Source organism: Phoca vitulina, unplaced genomic scaffold (genome assembly GCF_004348235.1).
Source record: "Phoca vitulina isolate PV1807 unplaced genomic scaffold, GSC_HSeal_1.0 scaffold7, whole genome shotgun sequence".
NCBI lineage: Eukaryota > Metazoa > Chordata > Mammalia > Carnivora > Phocidae > Phoca > Phoca vitulina.
Window position 1 is genome coordinate 60,714,008 of NW_022589710.1, and position 21,354 is coordinate 60,735,361.

At 58.6% G+C, this 21,354-nt stretch overlaps 1 protein-coding gene across 2 annotated transcripts in view; it reads right to left on the minus strand.

The window, feature by feature from the left end:
* Positions 1 to 34: 34 nt before the first annotated feature.
* ITPK1 (inositol-tetrakisphosphate 1-kinase) overlaps positions 35 to 21,354 on the minus strand; it is a 158,854-nt gene continuing 137,534 nt past the window's right edge. For both annotated transcript variants that reach the window (XM_032405827.1, XM_032405826.1), the window contains exons 7-10: positions 19,274 to 19,439; positions 13,526 to 13,593; positions 8,988 to 9,150; positions 35 to 4,706 (exon numbers count right to left, since the gene is read on the minus strand). In XM_032405827.1, the coding sequence (XP_032261718.1) occupies positions 4,348 to 4,706; positions 8,988 to 9,150; positions 13,526 to 13,593; positions 19,274 to 19,439 (756 nt within the window). In that variant the 3' untranslated portion in view covers positions 35 to 4,347. The remainder of the gene's footprint in view (positions 4,707 to 8,987; positions 9,151 to 13,525; positions 13,594 to 19,273; positions 19,440 to 21,354) is intronic.

Consider the following 21,354-nt stretch of genomic DNA (forward strand, 5'->3'; position numbering starts at 1 on the left):
CTCAGCGGGGAGCCTGCTTCTCCCTCTGCCCCTGCTTGTGCGCTCCCTCTCTCTCCTTCTGTCTCTGAAAAATAAATAAAATCTTTAAATAAAATCACGCAGAACACAACGCCCAATCGAAAGAGCCAATGGACGTTTCCTGGCTTTTCCAGAAGCAGTGATTTTTATATACAGTCTGCGTACGCACAGAAACAGTGTGTGCTTGGATGTACACAATCAAGTACACGGCAGCTTGGGGGTCTGGTTAATGCTGTCGCGTGTGTGAACGGGGTCAGAGCGTCAGCACTTGTCACAAGGCACAGGTGTCACCAGCACTAGAACCACCAGACTTTGAGTAAAGTCACCATGGGAGAAGCTTTTTGAGGGAAAACAGATGTCGAAGAGGTGTGATCCCACAGACAGCCCTGGAGGAAGAGGTCAGCCAGGCTGTGGGGGACGAGACAGCCCCTCCGAGCCGTCGGGTCACGGATAAGCCTGGAAGTAAAGGGGAAATGCAACCGTTTCTGGAAAAGGCCCCAGGCGGTGTGGGCGGGGCCAGGTGGTCAGAACCAGAAGGAAGAGTGCCCAGGTCCAACCGCGCTGTCCTGTGAACAGTCTGTTTGGGGGGCAGGGGGAGTCGCTCCGAGATCACATTGGCGACGCTGCGCAGAGAGAAGGGGCAGAGGCCCAGGCCCTTCCTCGTGGAGGGCAGGACCAGTGGAAGCATCGCGGGTCTGGGGCCTCAGCCACATCACGTCAGACTCGGGCAGGGCAGGGCAGGGCGAGGTGTGCGGCATCAGGGCGTGGCCAGGCTGGCCGAGGAGGAAGGTCAAGGATCGGGGCACTTCTCTGCCCCGCGGTAAGCCACGCGGAGGGGCTGTCGCCTTCAGGACAGCCAGCACGCAGCGCAAGGTCTCTGTAGCTCCGGGCCAGGGCCTGTGGAGGACGAGGGGCTGTCAGGGATGCCACCGGATGATCACTTTCTAGGGCACAGAGGAGAGGCCGATGCAGACCCCAGGGTCACGAGTGAAGCCATTCGTCAGCTGTGTGGCCGGTGGCCGGTGTGAGTGCCCGAGCCGAGGACAGCTTCTAGACTAGGACGAGGACATGCCGTCTCCCTGGGTCTCAGAGTGGCCACGTGGCAGGCAATGGGTGCGTATCCCCGCTGGCTGGAAAGCTCGTTTCTGGTGGGCCTTCAACCTTCCATGAGGCCCGCTGGGCAGGCTTCTGGGTAGAGAGGAACTCTTTCAAAGTTGTTCTCTCCGTTATTGATGGAGGCCCACTTTAAGGATGCACCGGAGAACCCCCTGGGGTTCCAGCTGGGTCTGCCTCCTCCCAGTGACGCAGGGCGGCTTCAGGCCCCGCCCACCATGCGTGGCACACCAAGACACCTCCGTGAATGCCAACGGCAAGGGCGCTACCCCGGGACACTCCTCCGGGCCCTCTGGAAGAGGTTAGATACCAAGAGCCTGCACTCAGTCGGGGCCTAATGTCTCTGGAATCACAGCATTCTAGAATCAAAGCATCTGTAAGCAGAACTGAGCCCCAGGCCTCCGCTCCAGGCTGCCCAGGGCAGAGATCTTGCAAGTGACCCTCTGGACCTACCCAGGGCCTCAGCCAAAATGCTCCTGGAGCCCTTGACATCAGGAGTGCCTCCAGCAGCCCTGGCTGCTGACCGCCACCCAGACAGGTGCCGCAGGGCCACGGACCCCACCATGCCCACCACCCGGCAAACAGACGCTTGGGAATTAAGAGTCCTAACTGCCCTCCTGATTCTGGTGGGGCCGGCTCCAAGTGATACACATGCACACCGCAGCAGACCCTGCCCTGGGGCCCTGATCCAGGGGGGCAGCAGCAAGCCTCTGGGGAAGGGGCTGCTAAGGCGAGGTGCATTTTAGTGGGCCCTTCCCTGATGGAGACACCACAGGGCCTCAGGGGAAATGAACTCTGAGTGTCCCGGGATCCAGTGCCGTCGGTGTGCACCCAGCCAACACCGGAGTGGAGGTCGCTGGCTGGTGCCTCCTCCCCACCGATGGCCCCTCTCCTCGTCTCTGCTCCTGAAACCCCTCGATCAGAATGGCCAGTGTTTGCTGGATGGTGATCACCAGCCGGGCCAGGAGTGGCCTGCTTGCTCCCACACTGGGCCTTCCCTCTCCCTGCACCTGCTGCTCCCAGGTCTTTAAGAGGTGAAAACCACCCCCGCTCAGTTTTGGCTCCCAGAGGCAGTAGTCACCTTGCTGGCCACCTGCATCGAGGCCAGTGGGGAACTGTTACTGGACCTGTGGGCCCTGGACCTGAGCACGTGTGACCCTGGGGGTGGACCTAAGTTACACAGGAACACAATATGGCCAGGAGCCCCAGCCCAGCATCGGGGGTCACCCGCACCCTCCCCCCACCTGTTCTTGAGGCAGATCGGGATTGGAATTTCATTAACAGACCAGAACGACACAAGCTTTCAGCAACATTTGTAAACACGTGTGAAATGCAGTTTGATTTCAGTAGTTTATTTTGGAGACAAAGCAGTGCAAGAGGCCAGCCGCGCTTTCCTGCTTCCCCGGGGCTCAGGGTTGGACTAGGAAAGGCGCCGTACAGACATTATAATCGGGGTTCAACACTCAAGTCGTGTAAACGCGGTTAGTCGGTGGGCCCTCGGGTTCCAGGACAGCCGGGCAGTTCCGATGGCACCAGCCCTCACCCCAGGCCCAGCCCCGCTCGATGGCGGCCACCACCCAGCCCTTCCTTTCCGGAAGGTGGGCGACCCCCACGCCCCCGCTGAGCCAGGCCTGAAGTTCCCTCCGAGCGCCCAGGTCAGCAGCCTCTCTGGGGCCACCCTCACTGGACCTTGCAGGGCAGCCCAGAGGCCCTTCCCGCTTTCTCAAAGTGAACGGATATCTGAAGACACAAGATCATGCTCAGGGGGTCCTATGCATCAAACCCAGGTTCACCTTGTCCCAGGGCTGACATGGCCTCTCGCTGGCCCCCTTCTCTGTGGAGGGGCAGGTGGGCTGCCCGCTGCACTGTGGGAACGGACCGATCGGCTGGTGGGATCTGTTGCCATCAGGGGCCGGGGTGACGCTCATGGAGGAGGGGGTAACGGCTTCCTCCCCTCTGGGGATCAGCTCCCTTCACACTTGGCTGGCTTAGTGCTCAGGGCTTACAGTGAGTATGGGAGAAGGGTGGGGCGGGCCCGCTGGGCGGGTGTGAAAAGACGTGAAGCGTACAAGCAGCCGCCCCGGCCCGGGGAAGAGGGCCCCCGAGCGCCTCGATGCCAAGCGGGGGCGCAGCAGGTTGACTTCTCAGAGAAGCAGGCCGCACCGCAGCGCAGGGGCTCGGGCATCAAGCCTGCCCTTCAGAGTGCTCTGGGCTCAACCACTCATCGGAGATGAGGACACAGAGGCCCAGCAGCTCCGGGGGTGATTTGTCCAAAGTCACGGCACAAATCCTTGGCACAGGCGGGATCAGCCCGGGGGCTCCCAACCAGGCAGTCTCCTCCTGGGTCCTGGGGAGCAGCGCCTGGTCAGGGAGGGAGGCACCCCTGCAGGGCTGCACGGGACCCATGCTGAAGGGCCTGGTGGACCCCAGGGAGCTGGACGTGGAAAGGAGAAGCCAACTCAAGGCCTTCCTTCTTCCCTTTTGTGGGCAGGCAACAGGTGGCCCACAGCCCAGACCCCCTGCATGGAATCCCCCAAGGAAACAGGTGCACCTCTCACTCCCTCTGGCTCTTGCTCTTGGGAGGGACAGCTGCACACCTGGTTGGGGCTTTAGGCCCCGTCCCGCACAAGGCTGTGGAGGCGGCCAGTCGGAGGGTGACAGCGAGGGGGCCCAGCCCAGGTGCAGAGGGCTTGGAGAAAAGAGAGAGAGAAGGAACCCCTCACTCGCTCTGCTCAGCCGCCAAAAGCCTGCCCCCCTCTGGGGTCCCCGAGGCCTGATCCACAGCAGCCATCGAGACGAACAGACGTGGATGTGCACACACACTCACACACACACACACACACACACACACACACACACCACCTCACATTCAGAACTAGTGTTGAAGACACAGCAAGTGTAAACCCAGTGAAGACCTCTGCGCAGCAGGTACCAGGCGGGACGTCCACCTGCCCTGAGGCTGGACCACTTAGGGTTCCTTTCCATCTCCCCCTCCACCACCCCTTATTTCAATCATGACATCAGAAAATCAGGTTAAAAATTAAAAAAAGAAGAAGAAGAAGAAGAAGAAGAAGAAGAAGAAGAAGAAGAAGAAGAAGAAGAAGAAGAAGAATCAGATCGCTGGGAATTCTTAGTAGGAGCGTCACTGCTGGGAGGGGCTGACCCAGCAGGTGCACTCTGCGGCCCGCGCCGCCCTCTGGGTCCCGGGCTCCATGGCTACTGGGAGGAGGCCTTCGTGGCCAGCGAGGCCACGCAGTGCTGCTGGAAGCTGGGGGACACGGCGGCGGTGCAGCCGAGTCTCTGGTGCGGGAGCTTGGTGGTGCCGCCTGGGCCCACGCCGCCCGCGTCGGCCTCCGACGTCCAGGGGGGGTCCGGGCCCATCATGCTGCTGCAGCAGCCGGGGCCGGCGCTGCACGTCCGCTCGCCCGCCAGGCCGCCCGCCTGCTCCGCCAGGAGCCTGCTGTGCCTCAGCGGGGCCACGTCCCCCGCGGCTGCCGTGGCCGCGCTCTGGCCCTGCAGGACGGTGGCCACATGGTTCAGGAGGTCTGTGAAGAACTCGGTGACGCCCTCGTAGCCTGCGGGTGGCAAAGACAGACAGCACGGGGCGCTGAGCCAGGCTGCGGCGGAGACGGGCCGCAGGCGCGGGGCAGAGCGGGGCGCGGGCTGACCACAGGGCTCGCAGAACTCGAGGAGGGCACGCTCAGGATTTCAAGAAAACCGAGGCTCAGTAAATAAGGGGACACACATCGAAGCCACCAAGCCTAGACTCAAAGTTGGGTGTGGGCGGCCCCAAAGGGTTAGTCCTTGAATTCAGCTGTCCCGAGGGTGTGAGGAGCTGTCACGCTCGGGACAGGCAGACGCCCTGCACCCTGTCCCTCTCACGCACATTCAGTGTCTCATGAACTCACCCACCCAGTGTGCTAAGATGCACGTGGGGAAGAGGAATGGCGGGGCAGGGCGGGGCGGTACCAAAGGCCCACTCCTCACGTTCTCGATCACAAACAGCCCTCTACTCCACGTGGCCCAGCCTCAGCTTCCTCCTGTGTAAACCGAGAGGTCTCGGTTTGGAGGCTGCTGTGGGCACGCCCGAGGGGACGCGGGATCGACAGTGGCCGCTCCTGGAACAGAGCCTGCTGCCTCCTCACCCCCAAAATACCCGCGGGAGGCCCTCTGTACCACGTGCTCGGAGCATCAAAGCCAAAGGACAGAGACTGGGTGCCCCCAATGGGGCACTGCACCCCCACACCCGTGCCTCTAACAGAGCGGGGCCTGGGGCTGCCCACAGCCCACATTTATTTCCTAACACAGATACGAAGGCAAATGTCAGCAAACACGTCCCCAGGAGCTACCCACCGAGCCGGTTTGTGATCTAGGGCAAGGATTCTGCTGACTCCCAAAACACTGCTTTGGTAGAAATTCAATATGAGTGGGCGCCCTCCCCCCACGCTGAGCCACCCTGGAGGCCGGAGGGCTGGGCACACAGCTCCAAGACCAGGACAGAGAGCGTGTGCCCGCCCCGGGAGGGGCTCCAGGCACTGCCGACCGCCCGCACGAACGTGGCCTCCATCAGCAACGTGAGGCCGGTGCTCAGAGGGTCCAGGACCCTCGCACGTCCTCCAGGAGGGCCCTCACAGCCGCCAGCACAGCCTGGCTGGGAATGAGCCTCAGAAGTGAGCAGGGCGCAGCCCACGACGGGGCCAGGCGGCAGGGGCGGCCTCGCGGCAGGGGCGGCCTCATTTGTCCACAATCTTACTTGCCCAGCAAACAACAGCTATGGCTTTGAGGCGCCCGAGGCTGAGGGGGGAGAAGTGCCCACAGCAACGGGTAAAACAGCTGATGAGCACCAATGTCATTCTTCACAATGCTGTCCCCACTTTGCAGATAAGGAGACAGAGGCACAGAGAGTTAAGTGACGGGCCCCATGGACAGGGGGACTGACACGGGCCCGTCAGTGAGGGTGTGGACACCCCCAGCTGCTGTTCACCAGGCTCAGGAAGTGCCGGCCTCCGGGCCTCTTCACAGCCGCTGGGGACGGGGACCCACGGATTCGCCTCGTTTTACGGAGGAGGACACAAGGCTCCCAAGTGACAGAGCCAGGACCTCAATCAGCGCTTCGGTGCCACCTGTGCCTTGACTGTCCTGTGTCCTGGGTGGCCCGCCGAGGCCTGGGGGAGGCCGGGGAGGATGGGCAGGGAGGCGCAGCTGCGCTGCTGGGATCCCGGGGCAGAGACGCAGGCAGAGGGCGGAGGGCTGGAGAACAGTCAGGCTGTTCCCTCGGCGACCACTCTGCGGTCCCCAGAAGAGGCCCAGGGCAGGGCATGTGCGCTTCCTGGGGTGGTATGGAGACCCGAGGCTGAACTGGAGGCTGGCGGACGCCCCTAAGGTCAGCCTGACCCGGCTAAAAGCCACACAGCCGGCGCCCCGATGGCTAGGGAGAGCAGACGGAGCGTGAACGAGTGCTGCGGGCCCCAGCTCGGGGTCGGGCACTGTGCCAACGTCCCCGCCTCTGTCTCTGCATGGTGGGAAGCTCTGTCCCCATGGGCAGAAGTGTCCACCTCCGTGGCTTGTCCCGTCACAGCCTGGAAGGGCAGGCCGGGATCTGAACCCTGGCCTTCGGCTGAGAGGCAGGAAGCCTTGCGGTCAGGAGGGCATAGTGCCGCTCCCAGGTCCACCACGTGGTGGCTGCAGGACTGAGCGAGGCAGCCAGCCCGCCACCACGTTCCCTTGGCTGAAGGGAGATCTTAACAGCCCACTGCACGCTGTGCTGTGGTGTCGACAAAAGGGGGGAAAGGGCTCTCAGAGCAGGCCTGGTGTGCTGCCAAGAGCTGCTGCTCTTACTACTTCCCGAGCCTGGCATGCAGCCCCCTCGACAGGGATGCTACTGCCCACCCAGGGCCCGATGTGGCCTCCCCTGGCATGCACTCCTCAGGACGGGCCCACGAGTGCTTGCCAACCAAGCTGGGAGAGGCCAGGGAGCAGCCATCTCCTGGGGAGACGCTCCCAGCAGCGTGCTCCCTCAGGCAGTCTCTGCTGGGCTCGGCCTCAGCGCTCCAGCCGCCTCAGACCCCACCTCCATGCCTGGCCCCACCCGGGTGGCCCTTCTCTGGGCTCCTCTGGGTAGAAGCCTCTCCGCCCACATTGGCTCATAGTCACTGTCCCTCCTCTGAGCACCCAGGATGCCCTCGTGATGCCCAGCCCAAACTGCACAGGCTGGGAGGGGGCCGGCTCAAGACCTTGCACAAAGCCAAAGCTCAAGTGCAGAGCTCCATGCTCTCACCATCTCCCATCTCCATCTTTCTAGAACTTCTACCCTGACAGCCCTGCATCGCCCCCTCCTTGTCCCACCAATCCTCACACTTGGCCACCACTAACCGTGTCCTCCCTGCTTTAGATCCTCTCATTTATTTTCATTGTTTCCCCTGACACGCCCTGGATTCCCTTGGACTCTCTCATTCCATCACTTACTCATCAAAACCCCACCTCTGCCAACACCCAGGTCTCCATGCAGGCTACACCCAGGGTGACCGGAGAAACACAGGCCATTGTCCCTACACCGGCCTCAGTGCCTCACTCTTACCTAGCTCAGAGTGAAACCCCACGTTCTCACCACGCCTCTGGCCTCCTTGTCCCAGCCCTTCCCAGAGGCCTCAGGGGTAGCTCCTTCCCTTCCTCTGAGCTGTGATCACGCCGCACCCGCGTGTCTGGACCAGCTGGGACACACAGTAGGCCCTCGACTGAATGGCGGAAAGAGCCGGTGGTGTCCTCCCAGCCTCGGTTTCCATGGCTGTGACTTGTGATGGTGGCTGGGCCTGGCTGCATGCTGAGTCAGGGGACACGCGTCAAGCACCCAGCCTGATGCCCAGGAGCTGCTCAGCCCGCGGTCGCACTCCATGCCCCGTGCAAAAGGCCTTACCCTGTGCCCTGCACACACCCCCTGAGCACTCCATACATGCCATGCTTGGGCTCTCCCACGAGATGCTAACCTCCTTGAGGGTAGGAACCATTTCCTGAGTGTTTTTACACCCACTGAGCAGTGACACCGACTTAACCTCCACTGCAGCTACTTAATAAAGCTGAAAGTCAAAGCCAGCTGGGAGGGGGGACGAGCCAGGCTCGGGGCACTCCCATGCAAAGCGGGCTCATTCCACCAACGCCAACTGGGGACGTCATGGCCATCATCCCTGCAGGCTAACGGTCCCACTGAGGGTTCGTTGGGTGCTATCTCCCACCGAGCCCCTTGCTGCGTTGAGACGAGTGGAGCACGGCAGATCCAGGCTGTGGCAGCAGCCCTGAGGGCCCCGGGACATGCGTCCTGCTCAGGGCTCTGGCAGACAGCAGGAAGCCGGCGCCGCAGCAACGGGGAGCTGGCCGGCTCCAAGGCCTGTCCCCAGCACCACAGCTCAGGGCCCAGGCAGGAGCACGGCCCAGCCGCCAACCTGTCCTGCGACCTGGGATAATTTCTCCCTCCCTAGGAGACTCAGTTCCCCACAGGCAAGCTGTGGAGGGTGTACTTGCTCTGGAGTACTTTCAACTCGCTAAATCCAGAAGGACCCAACAGATTAGCTGAGGTGTGGCCAACAAAGGCTAATGCTGCCGGCACAGGGTCAGGTGAGGAAGGTGAAAGGTATTTAGTGTGGGCCCACTAAGCGCCCTGTGCTCTCCCTGGCTGGATGCACCGACCTCGTTTGCCAACTTCACCCCACGCTATAAACCCATTTTGCAGGTGGCGCTGAGGCCTAGCAGGACTGCACTAACCCCAGGGAGGTAGGGAGCTGGTCAACCCGACCCGCCTGCCCCATCACCCAAGGACACTGGTCTACAGACCGACGAAGGGGGTTCCTGGCTCCAACGCTCACCTGGGAAGGCGTTGATGTCGATGACCGCGTGCTGCCCGGTCTGGTTGTTGATGATGATGTCAATCCCGAAGAGTGACACACCCAGTGCCTGCCGAAGGGCCCGGGACAGCTCCCGGATGACCTCGTCGCTCGGCCGCTCGAACACGCCCTCGATCTTGTCCAGCTGTGTGCACACACACACACACAAACGGAAGTCAAGTCAGGCCACGGGTGGGGAGGTGCAACACCATACCACACACAGAGACCCTGCTCAGGTGCCCCAAAGCCTGGCCTTCCCCTCTGGAAGGGGGCAGGACAGACCCCTGGAGGGCAGCACTCACACAGCCACTCCCCAAGTCCCACCAGCTTCTGGGCAGGTACTAAGTGTCTAGTCCCTGTAACAACCCAGAAGGACGGCCCCACACTGCTGGTCTCCCGCTCTAGTCCCAGCCAGCCTGGGACAGGCACACAGACTCAAACTTGGCCCCTGGAAGGGCCGCCGAGGAAGGGGAACCTCGGGAAGGATTGCGGATCGGGAGGATAGGGATTTGAATCCTAACAGTGACTTTCTACTAGCTCTGGGGTCCTAGGGAAAAGTACTCAGCCTCACTGTGCCTCAGTTTGCTCATGTGCAAAACAGGACCAACGAGGCCTCTCTCCTCTGCTGGTCACTGACGTGGTGGGAACAGTATCGGCCTGGTCGGAAGGAGGTTCTACACCTGCATTTAGGGCAGGGAGGGCCCTGTGTTGCCTCTGAGTCCGTCAGGGGAAGGTTATAGGAGGTGCCCCATAAATACTGGACTCCTGAGTCCTGGGGGCCGTGGGGCTCAGGGGCCAAAGGGGAAGAAAGGTGGTCGACTCATCAGAAATAAAAGTGAAGCTGGGTCAAAAACTGACACACAGAATTACCACGTGACCAGCAATTCCTCTCCTGGGTATGTACCCAACAGACTGAGAACAGGTACTATGCCAACGTTCACAGCAGTACTCGCAACAGCTAAAGGTGGAAACAACCCAAATGTCCATCAACACACGGACAGACACACAAACTGTGTTTTCCACAGGATGAAACGTTATTCGGCTACACAATGGCACAGAGTGGGTGAACCCTCAAAACATCAGGCCAAGCGTAAGAAGCCAAACACAATAGGTCACGCACACTGTGTAACACTACTCATATGAAAGGTCCAGAACAGACGAGTTCATCGAGATGAAAAGCAGATGCGTGGTTACCAGGGGTTGAGAGGAAGAGGTTGCCAAGGGGTGACTGCTTAATGGGTACAGAGTTTTCTTCCGAGGTCGTGAAAATGTTTTGGAACATGATAGAAGGGGGTGATTGCACAAGGTGAACAGACTGAACGTCACTGAACTATTCACTTGAGAATGGCTACATTGTATCTTATGTGACTATCACTCAATCAAAAAAATAAATAAATAAATAAAAATAAAGTCAAGTCAGGAGGGCTGAGGACAGAGCCCTGGGCACAAATGGCCCTTACCCCAGCACAGGTAGCTAGAACGGCCGATGGGGAACCTGCAGACACATAGAGAGCAAGGAGCCCACACCAGGGCACCATCAGCAGTCCGCTGTGAAAGCCATGCCCGCGGGCTCTGCGCAGTCAGCAGGGCCCCCGAGCCCACGACCCTGCTGCCTCGGCGTCCTAGCAGAGGAAACACCTCGTAAGGGGCAGTACCGGCCTGGCTGTGACAAGCCCTTGTCGCTGAGCACCTGCCCAAGCCTGGACCCGCCTCGAGGTCACTCTTGCCAGTCAGAGGCTCAGCCCGGCGCGGCAGCTCGGCCACTGGACCTGTGGCCCGGGGTCCTCCCCAAGTCAGAGAGAGCCAGGCAGACGCCCTGGCTCAGCCCACTCGCCCCTGCAGGCCCTGAGGCATCATGTACACTTCTGGGCCTTGTTTTGTCGCTCCAAGAAATGGGGTGATAAAACCACGTGCACCGCAGGACGTAGGAGCCAAGAGGCTTGCACCCAGGCGTGCTGGCGAGGGGGACTCCAGCTGCTGTATTATCACCAAGTCTCCTAACACACTGCTCAGAAAAGCACCTTCTCAGCTCAGCTAAGGCATCTCAGAAATCCTTCTGAAGCTGTTCGATGATCTTAAACTAAATAGCCATCCTAGGACAAGATAAAGGCACAGAGATCCTGCCCCTGGGTTGTGAACACGAAGGCAATGACGATGCTCTGGGAAATGGGGAGGCGATAGAGGAGGTCACTAACTCCCCGAATGCCCTGACCAGCCTGCGGGGCAGAAGGGGGAAACAGAGGCTCAGCGAGGCAATGTGACTCCCAGGCCACACATCTGAAACCTGGTGGAGCTCGGGGCTGAGGCCACCTAGTCTCGTCAGGGTCCACACTCTTCACCACTACCCTAGGATAGCAGCGTGTGGGGGCCTGTAAGTTAGGTGTGGGAGTGGGGTTCACCTTCAGCGGCCTCCAGAGGGGGAGGAAGGCGGGGCTTCAAGGCCAGGCCAGGAGGCCCTGATGGGGACTGGAGGGACCCCTGGTGGGAGGGAGGAAGGCAGGAGGGGCTTACGTCTCCCACAGAAAAGGGCATGGCTGAGTGCACTTCTCTTGTTCTGTTTTTTTAAAGATTTTATTTATTTGACAGAGAGAGACACAGCAGAGGGAGTGGGAGAGGGAGAAGCAGGCTTCCCGCTAAGCAGAGAGCCTGATGCGGGGCTCGATCCCAGGACCCTGGGATCATGACCTGAGCCGAAGGCAGACGCTTAACGACTGAGCCACCCAGGCGCCACCTCTCTTGTCTTGTTTTATGTGGTGTCAGTCCTGGGGGCTTCCTGAAGGGCAGTCAGGAGCTGAAGGGAAGGAGGAAATGAGGGCGGACCCTACAGGTCGAAAGAAGGCCTAGAACTCTCTCGAAGCTTCTCAGCTTTCCTATTTCACAGATGAAGCAACAGGCTGAGCCGCAGACAGGTGATTATCTAAGAAGGTTACCTGGGACCCTCTGGCATCAGTGAACTGCCCCAGGGGCTGCTAGAGCCACACAGGGACTGGCAGGGGCAGTGTCCCGGGAAGTCTGTGGAATGCCACCCCGCCCCCCCACAAAGCCACCAGCCAAACAAGGTCTGAGACCCTCTCAGGGAAGAAGCCCTGTGGAACTGGGTCAGTCTAAAGTCTCTGAAGGTTAGAAGACCAGCACCCCTTTGCTTGCACAAAACAGCTTTTTGTATCTTACGTGCACACAGCCAGGCGCTGAGAGATTCTGGCTTAAAATCTGGTTGTTCTCGGAGCGCCTGGGTGGCTCAGTCATTAAGCGTCTGCCTTCGGCTCAGGTCATGATCCCAGGGTCCTGGGATCTAGCCCCGCATCGGGCTCCCTGCTCCGCGGGAAGCCTGCTTCTCCCTCTCCCGCCCTCCCTGCTTGTGTTCCCTCTCTCACTATGTCTCTCTGTGTCAAATAAATAAAATCTTTAAAAAAAAAAAAAAAATCTGGTTGTTCTCCAAGCTTCCCTGACCACAGCACTTGTTCCTGGGGAACGTCTCTCAACATCTTGAGGGACACTGGTGCTCCCTCCCGGTCCCCGTCCACGCCTGTGCTCTGTCAAACCCTCAGCACCCAGCTGTCTCCTCAGAGGAACCAGACCCGAGACATGAACAGGCGGCCCGGGGGGGTGGGGAGTGCGCAGGAGGCGATAGGCAAGTGCATGCCCCCAGTGCAGGAAGGAGCGGAGTAAGGCCCAGGGGCAGGGGCCTACAGTGGATGCTGTTGGTGAGAACAGCCTAGGACAAGGAGGAGGACACAGGCAAATCCTCCCAGATTGGCCAGCACGGCCATGACTCAGGAGACGCAGCCCAGGGCTCCAAGGTCAGGGGAAGGGGCAGAGGAGACCGCCGGCCCGCTGGACTTGAGAGGGACGGCAGAAGCTGCCCTGTGACAATTTCTAACTCTCTGCTCTGGGCAAACCCTGCTCTGCCGGTACCAGTGAGGGAAAAAGTCCTAAATTCCCGAGAGACCCAGCTTTGGAATCAGACCAATCTGGGGTCATGGGCCAGCACGGCCCCTGAGTGAAGAGCCCTGTGAGTCTGGAGAAGTCACTCAACCTTGCTGAGCATGAGCCTCCCCACTCCGGAAAACAGAACTGTGTGCCCTGCTCCCGCAAGGGCGAGTCGGGGCCCAGGCGTGATGCCGCGGGGCGTCTAGGATGGTGCCTGTCACACTGCAGCGTTCCCGGAACCCGCCCCAAGCCTGCCTAGCCCGTGGGCCACCCCCGCGGAGGTACCAGCCAGCCCTTAACAAACGCTACTGGATTCACGCGGACATGGAAAGAGAAAGGAAGACGGACGGTGCTGTTGCCTCCCACCCCTTTTTTTTAAATCAGGAAAAAGGCAGATTAGCAAGCAGGTCTGCAAATTCCTCGTGACTTGGGAGGAGGGTGGGGAGATCCTCACTCTGGGAGAAGAGTTAGAAAATCTTCCCTCGGGAGTAAGCTAGTGCTCTGCTGGAGCTCAGCCCTGGGCCCCACCGCGAGCGGCACCCGCATACCCAGGGCCGGGAGGGAAGGCCACTACGGCAGGAGGAACATACCGCGGTCAGGACCGATGAGGACTCTGGCTTCGACACGTTGTGGCTATTGAAGAAGATGGACTCCCGGTCTGAAAAAGCAAAGACAGGAAGGAGCCAGAGTTAGCTCAAGGCAGAGAAGGTGACTCCACCAACCGACACCAGGGGGCAGCACCACTCCAGCCACAGTCTCCGTAGCCTTATGGTTCGGCATCCAGTAGCAGCCAACCTGGGGCCCCAGTGAGCCGGGCACCCCCACGCCAAGGAGACATGGCACCATGACCGGAAACATGTCCACTCAGGGCTCCCATTTCCCATACAAAAATAATTGCCTTAATGAGCCTACCTCTGCTACCATCTTATAGGATCCTATCTGGTTTTCCCCAACACCTAAGGCCCCATTCCAAAGTGTGTCTAGTGTGTCTTACGGACATGGCACTAGAAAGGGGGCTAAGAGGATGTCGTGGTGGCTGAGTGAGTGGGAAACGCAGTGTATCGGAGTATCAAAGGCCCGAAGTCAAGAGGTCTGGTGAATGCTATTTAATCCAGTATTTCCAGCCCCTCCCAGTATGTGACCATGGAACTCCTTTTCAGCATAGCACTTGAGAAATGCCCAAGCAGCCACCTGGCACGTGAGTGTTTAGAATACAAAGGGTTCTGCTGTTTCCCAAATACACAGGGGAAAAAACAGGAAATCGGAACATGGGCTTTTATAGGATCCATCCAAGAAAAGTACACAGAACAATTTGTTTGGCTTTGGAAGCTGGCACAGCCCCCCTGAAACACCTTCCACCTCCTCCCACACCATACTTCCTGATCCATGTCTGCCTCCCACCATACCCTCAGTCCCATTGGGGCACCACCCAGATGGGCAGACCGATCCCAAGAATAATGAGAGCAATAAGCAGCTGGTTTGTCCATCCATCCCATGGAGTGAGGTTGGTCGGTCACACGTTCTCAAGCACTTGGAAGCATGGGCACAAGAATGCAAGAATCACAAAACCGCGAGCTTCACCACCCCATGCCCCCCCACCAAGAATGACATGGAGATATCCTGGGCCATGAGCCCCTACGTGGCCCTGGCAGCCTCTGCTTCAGTCCCTCCAGGACGGGGCATCATGGCTCCCGTTCCCAGGACACACTGCTCATCTCTGGGACCCAGGCCCCTAAGTGCAGGATAGAAGGGCCTTGGTTGAGCACCATGGTGTGGAGGGGCCAGGCTGCAGGGGGCACCTGCTCTGATCGCCAAGGACCCCCACCAGCTCCAGGATTACGGCGCTGCAACAATCATGCATGAGAAAGTGATTCAGGCGGAGGCCAAGCAGGCAGGTGCTGAGATGTACCTGGCATCCTTCCCGCTAGTGGGGCACACAGGCCCCTTGCCGCCCCGGTGTACCCGACAGTCCTCCCACCGCTCCGACCAGAGCCAGTCCAGACGGGGGGCACGAGAGACGGTCCTGGGGAGGAGCCTGGGGAAAATAAACACCCTGCAGGACTTGCGCCAGGCAGCCCCACCAATCTCTACTCCTGGGCGCTGACAGCCAAAAAGAGTGAGCCCTGAGGGGTGGCAAGCCCTGCGGGCCAGAGGACAGAGTGGGGACCGGGCAGCTGGAGTGGGGGATTCTGGCCTTCTGTAGGCACTGCCCACCTTGGCCCAACCCCACCAAACTCAGGGTGCCTCCCACCCACCCCGAGGGTCCCCAAGGGTGGCAGAGCAAGCCTGAGGGTGGGGGGGGGGGTGGTAAAGGGCCACGCAGAGCAGGCAGACACAGCCAAGTTCAGGGAGGCTGGGAAGCCTGCAGGAGCCACAAGGCAACACCATGGGTGTTTATGCCAGGAAGGCAAGAAGCTGGGCACTCAGAAGGGCACAGCCAGCACCTGCTGAACTGGACAGATCATGTCACCCAAGAGCTCCCTGCGGCAGGAAGACCAAGTCACACACGTGGACCATTTCGAAGGAGACCGCTTCTCCTCCTGGCTCACTCTGAGCTGAGGGCTCTGGCCAGAGGACCGGTGAGCACTGGCGGTGGGGGAGGGGGAGCCATCCTCTGCTCACATCCTACGCGTGTCTGGCTTGAGCAGGGGCCACAGAGCGTGTGGGCAGCTCCCAGCCACTCCCCGACCCTGGAGACCGGGAAGCCGAGACGGGTCAGAATGGGTCACACGTCCTTTGATGCCAACTCCTCAGGGAGCTTTAAGAGACCCAGTCCCTCTAAAGATGAAGCTGGCTATGCCCTGGCACCCTAATCACAGGAGCACTCTGGATCGGGGGCCCCAGGCATCCCCCGTGTCCACAGCGGTCCTGAGACACACAGCCTGAGTGAAGAAGCCCCACCAACACCCTGCGGGGGCGGGAGAGCAATGAAGGGAATAGGGGTGCTGTGGCCCCCAATTTACAGATGAGAAAGAAGAGAGTCCATGACCAGCTTAACACCCCAATACTGCAGTAACTCAGTAGTCAGGAGAAGCGGCCACTCACTCTTCTGCTCTGTCTGCCTCATCTCCACGCAGGTCTCGGGGCCGGGGAAACAGGTCACAGCACTGCAGACGGGGGCCCAGATGCTCTGCCAGGTCCCATACGTGTATCCGCCGCACAGAGGGGCGGCCCTGGCTGCCCTGTCCAAGGGGCTCCCTCACCCACTGGCGGCCCCGGACCCCACTGCTTCCTCTGGAGCCCTTCATCTATGCCATGATGCATCTTTTTATTATTTCTTTCCACATGGGCGCTCTCTCCCACTAGAATATGAGCACACAGGGGCAGGGTGCTTGGCTGACTATCTCGTTCCCTTCTGGATCCGTACCTGGCACAGGGCTGGGCACGTGGCAGCTTCAAGGAAATACGGCATCTACGGAGAGGCTGTAGGTGACAGGTCAGCAAACCAGAGCCTGGAGGCCAAATCTGGCCTGTCACCTGCATTTGTAAATACAGTTTTATGGGACCACAGCATGCCCAGTTGCTTCTACATTGTCTACAGCTGCTTTCATGCTCCAAGGGCAGAGGTACATAATTACGACAGAGCTGAACATTCTTACTATCTGGCCTTTTGCAGAAAAAGTCTGCTGAGCCCAGCTGTATGTGCTAAGTGATGCCGTTCTTTTATGGACCCCAAGGGAAAAAAGGCCCAGAAAGGAGAGTAGAATAAAGGCACTAGTCCTCAGAGTCAAGAAACAGAAGTAAATCCACCGAACAAAAGGGAGAGCAGAGAAACGTGCCCATCTGGACCCTGGCCCTGGGTAGAGAGAGGGGAGCAATCTCCCCAGCTGTGAAGGAAAGGCAGAGAATGTGTGTTCCTGGTGGCTGGCGCAGGACAACACCAACCCTCTCAGTGAGAACCTGACTTCCATTCCAGCCGAGGCAAGCGCGAGATGCCACCGGCCCTAGGACACACCTGACTTCAGAGATGCCATCCAGTAAACACGAAAAGTGGCCCTGAGAATCAACAGAGCACGGCAGTTAGGGAGCGAAGGCTAGTGTCCCTGGCTGCCCTCCTCGAGGTCCTGAAGAATCCCACTCAAGGAGCCACAGCTCCCTGCATGGACAGGGGAAGCTGCAGGCCTGCCGTGCTGGACGAGAACCAGAAAGCCAGGGTGGGGGCTAGAAAGAGCCCAGAGCCCCCAAAGCCCCCCTGCTCAATTGGTCCAGCTTAAAGGACCACTGTCGATTTATGGTTCTGATCCGGAAAGCACACACATATCAAGAGAACAAAGCCCAAGCCAGCTCCCTGGCATGATGCCCCAAAGGCTGCAGACATGAAACCAGCTTTGGGGATGGATGGACGAACACGCTGAAAGTTAGGTCAGCTTATCTGAGCACAATAAACATTTCGGCATCAGCTCTGTGTGCTTATCTACTCATTGATTTGGCCCCAGCTGACATTTTATGGAAAACTGGCAAGCTGGAAATGGTCAGAAGACACACAGACATGGAGCCCACACCCTCAAGACACAGGACAGAGTGTCCACACCCTGCTGCGAAAGGCTCCTGGTGCTGAGACAGAAGCTGGCCCAGCACTTTGCAACCAGGAGGAAAAGGAGAAAAAAAAAGAATATTTTTTGTCTTCAAAGGAAGAAAACCTGGTGATAAATTCCTTTTACAGGCAGAATTTTGGTAAAGGAAAAAAAAAAAAGAAAAGAAAAGAAAGGGAGCTACATAAGATATACCACTCTTAATTTAATACATTTTCCAAAGACTTAAAACATGTATTTTTTAAAAATCAGGAAAATAATAGAGGATTTTTTTTTTTTTTTAAAGTCTCTTGGGGAGCCTGGGTGGCTCAGTTGGTTAAGCGTCCGACTCTTAATCTCCGCTCACGTCTTGATCACAAGATTGTGAGTTCAAGCCCCAAGCTGGGCTCCATGCTGGGCATACAGCCTACTCTTCCAGCCCACAATCTGTAAGAATGCCTCTTGCTGGTATCCAGTCACATACAAAAAGACGACCCCACCCCCACCCCAGTCCGTAGTCCTCTCACCCCTAGATCATTCCATCATCCCAGTGTGCTGGGGCTGGGACCAGGGTGACAATGGGGATGTCCCAAACCCTGACACTGCAGCCTCGAGTCCTGGGGCCCCACACCCGACGAGGAGGCTGCCTGCACCCAGAAAGGAAGTGAAAAATCGATGCACATTTCCAAAGTATCTGCTCTCTGTGTTGTGTTAATGGGAAGAAAAAAGCCGTCCAGGGAAGAACAGCTGAGAGAGGAAGACAAGAACAGCTGAACTTCATTCGAGAAGTGGCTTAAAGCCACCAGGAGCGGATGGTGACAGGCAATCCCAGCAGGAGAGACTTTTTAAGAAGATACATCTGTTTGCTCAGATGGAGACAGAACAGCCCGGTATTTCAATACATCTGGTGATGGCAGGGTTCCCTTGCAGAGATAAATGTACGGCGTGTTTGAGCAAACCACATGAGGGCAATCAAATATCCTCCAAGGGGTCCTCTCAGAAAGCTCTGCTTATTTCAAAGACACTGTTACTCTGTGCCAAAGGTTTCTGGAACTTGCCTTAGAGATGCCTTCAGAACCCCCAGACATTCTTTTGAGCAGCCCCAACACGAGCAAATCCTTATCTTAGTGTCTGTTTTTGAAAGGGCCAAGGGCCACCTGGTGTCAGGAGAGCAGCTAAAAACAAGTTGAGTTTGTGGAGCCCCTCAGCCTCCAATGACAGCAGCATTCTGCAGATACCGCCACCCTGTGACACCTGAGGGATACCCGGAATCCGAAACCCTCGGACTCGGTCCTCACCCCTGCAAAGGGGGGGCCTGGTGGGGGTGACTGCCCACATGTACCTGCCGGAGGTCCCACAGCGAGGAAGCGCCATGAACCTGCAGGACGTCGAACGGAGCGCAGAGCCACCTCAGCGGCTGCAGGAGCAGCTGGTAACTCAGTGTTTCCCCACTTGGAAAAAGGGGACCTGATAAAGCAGTCAGCACTCTGGCCCTCAAAATATGAGGGGCCCTTTCCCAAACTCACTTCCCTGAAGGGCCCATCATCCATTCTAGCATGTTCCTCGTGAGTCTCATTTCTGTGTGGGGCCCCAGGAAGCATCCTGGTGGTTGAGATGGATGGAGACCCTACAATGACCTGGTGGGATGGGGTTTCACCTTGCTCTCCGAGACCTCCTCACCCACTGCATGCAACTCCTTCAACCTTCAGATCAGCCCATCCCCGCCACCCCCCCCAAAGTAACACAGGGTGGCAGTGGAAATGCTGTAGGACCGATGGCTGATGCCTGTCCCAGCTGGGCCCCCGAGACGGCAGGAGGCTTGGTTACCTGACGTGCCCGCAGAGAAGTTCTTCAGCGAGGGCCTCTGGACCACAGTGTAGGATTCGCCCACCACAAACACCTTGTACAGGACGGCGTTGTGGTTGATGAAGTTCTGGACCACACAGGGTGGCTGGATGGCACTCAGGCCCTCCTGGTTGAACACGATGGCCATCTGTGGAGACAGGGGGCCAAGGGCTGTCAGAGTCCACTACCTACTCAGTCTTAGACACAGGGGCACGTCACCAGTCCAGAGCTCTGCTACCAAGGAGCATCGCTGTGAACCGAGGACTCTCCATGAAAAATCTCAAGCCAGGGTGAGTGGAGTGAGACTTGAGAAGAACACCTGGGGATCAATTCACTCCTACTCTGGGGGCTTAGAAATCCTGCAACATCAGGCTCTCCCTGTAGGGTTGAGCTGGCTGTGCACTGCACAACTCCTCTATTCACACTGTGATCCAGGAAATAGGACCCCCAGTTGTACACTACGCATTCTTTATGACCTCCTTAGAGGTTCCTCCACAAAGATCCAGGTGAGGCAGGAAGTGGAAGGCAATGGATCGGGAGTTGGGAGGCCTTGAGTCAAAATCCGTATGTGGACAAAGGCTGCCTCTGGTTGCCCACTCACGACATGCCCAGCCCTGTTCCGACCGCTTTATGTGAGTCACCTGGTGCTGTCCTCACAATGCACCTCTGAGAGGGGCACTATTCTCATGCACCTTTTACAGACAAGGAAACTGAGGCCCTAAAAAGCTCTGTGGCTTGTTGGAAAGTGACAGAGCCCAGGATGGGACTGCGTCTGCCCAGCACGCAGCCTTGGCCTCTGACACGCAGAGTAAGCTACACAGAGGCTTGAGGGACAGGAACATGCTGCTCCCAGTCCCTGACAGTCTGAGGACAAAGGTCCCCCCTGGAAGGATCTGGTAGGCCACTAAAGCAGGGAGAGCAGAAGGGCAGCTGGAGAAAAATCTCTGCTTGGGCTGTCAGCTGCCGGTCTGGGGCCACGGCTAATCCCTTGCAGCCCACAGGCCCCAGGAAGGAGCCACCAGATGCCCAGGACTCGGGGCAGGAATGTCGGAGCCTGGACAGCTGGCTGCCTGCGCCGGCTGCCGCCCCTGGCATCCACGGTCATAGAGCACCACCCCAACGTTCCTGGTGCTTAGCCGCACGGGGCAGAAGCAGAGATGCAGGCCACACGGGGAAACAGACCGTGCACGCACTGCATGTACGTGTGTGTGTGCACGCGCCACAGGGACCGTCCCCTTAGCCTTCTGCCGAGGAAGGGAAAGAACACAGGGGGCTCTGGGTTTAAGTCCTAGCTCCAGCGCCCAGCCACCAGAGTGCCGGGGGGGAACTTGCTCCATTCTCCCCACTTACAAAACAGCAGCAGTAACTACCACAGGATAGCTTCAGAGGTGCTTTGGGCTTCTGGCTCAGGGGTTCAACTCAGAAGGGGGGGTTGGTAATTTCACTCTAAGCAAATCAGTGTGCTTGCACTGGTTTAAAAACCAAACAAAAACCCAGACAGCTCTGTGAACATAAAACGAAAAGAGAGTAGTTTGGCCAAACTAGTTGGGTTTCACTGAGCTTGGGGCTGGGGGACTCAGAGGGACCTCAGTAGAGGTGAGGACCCTAATCAGAAAGCCTCACTTTCCTGTCTAAAACCAATCATGTCCGTAGAGCTGTCCTCTATCCTCGCTGCACTCAACATCCCCAGGCACCCCTAGAATAGGTGAGGAGCCTTGCCCCCCAACCTCCAGACTCATGCTGTGGGGGGCGCCCCACCCGAGGGGGCAGCCCTCTGACATGAAAGCCTCCCAGGAGGCAGGCGGCCTGCAGCACACACCAACTCCCTGGGAGCCTCCAGATTCCAATCCTGGAGGCTCCGTTCCCAACCCCCCCGCTCAGGAGAAGAAGAGCCCCTCCCTGAAACAGCACACTGTGGGTCGGGAGAGACAGGGATGCACACATGTGTACATTTTGGAGCCAGATTCCAACAGCTAGACTAAGGGATGAAAGCCTCCCCTGAACACACTGACCCCAGACGTGAGGGTCAAGACTCCTGCCAAGGAGGGAGCTCACTGGGATCC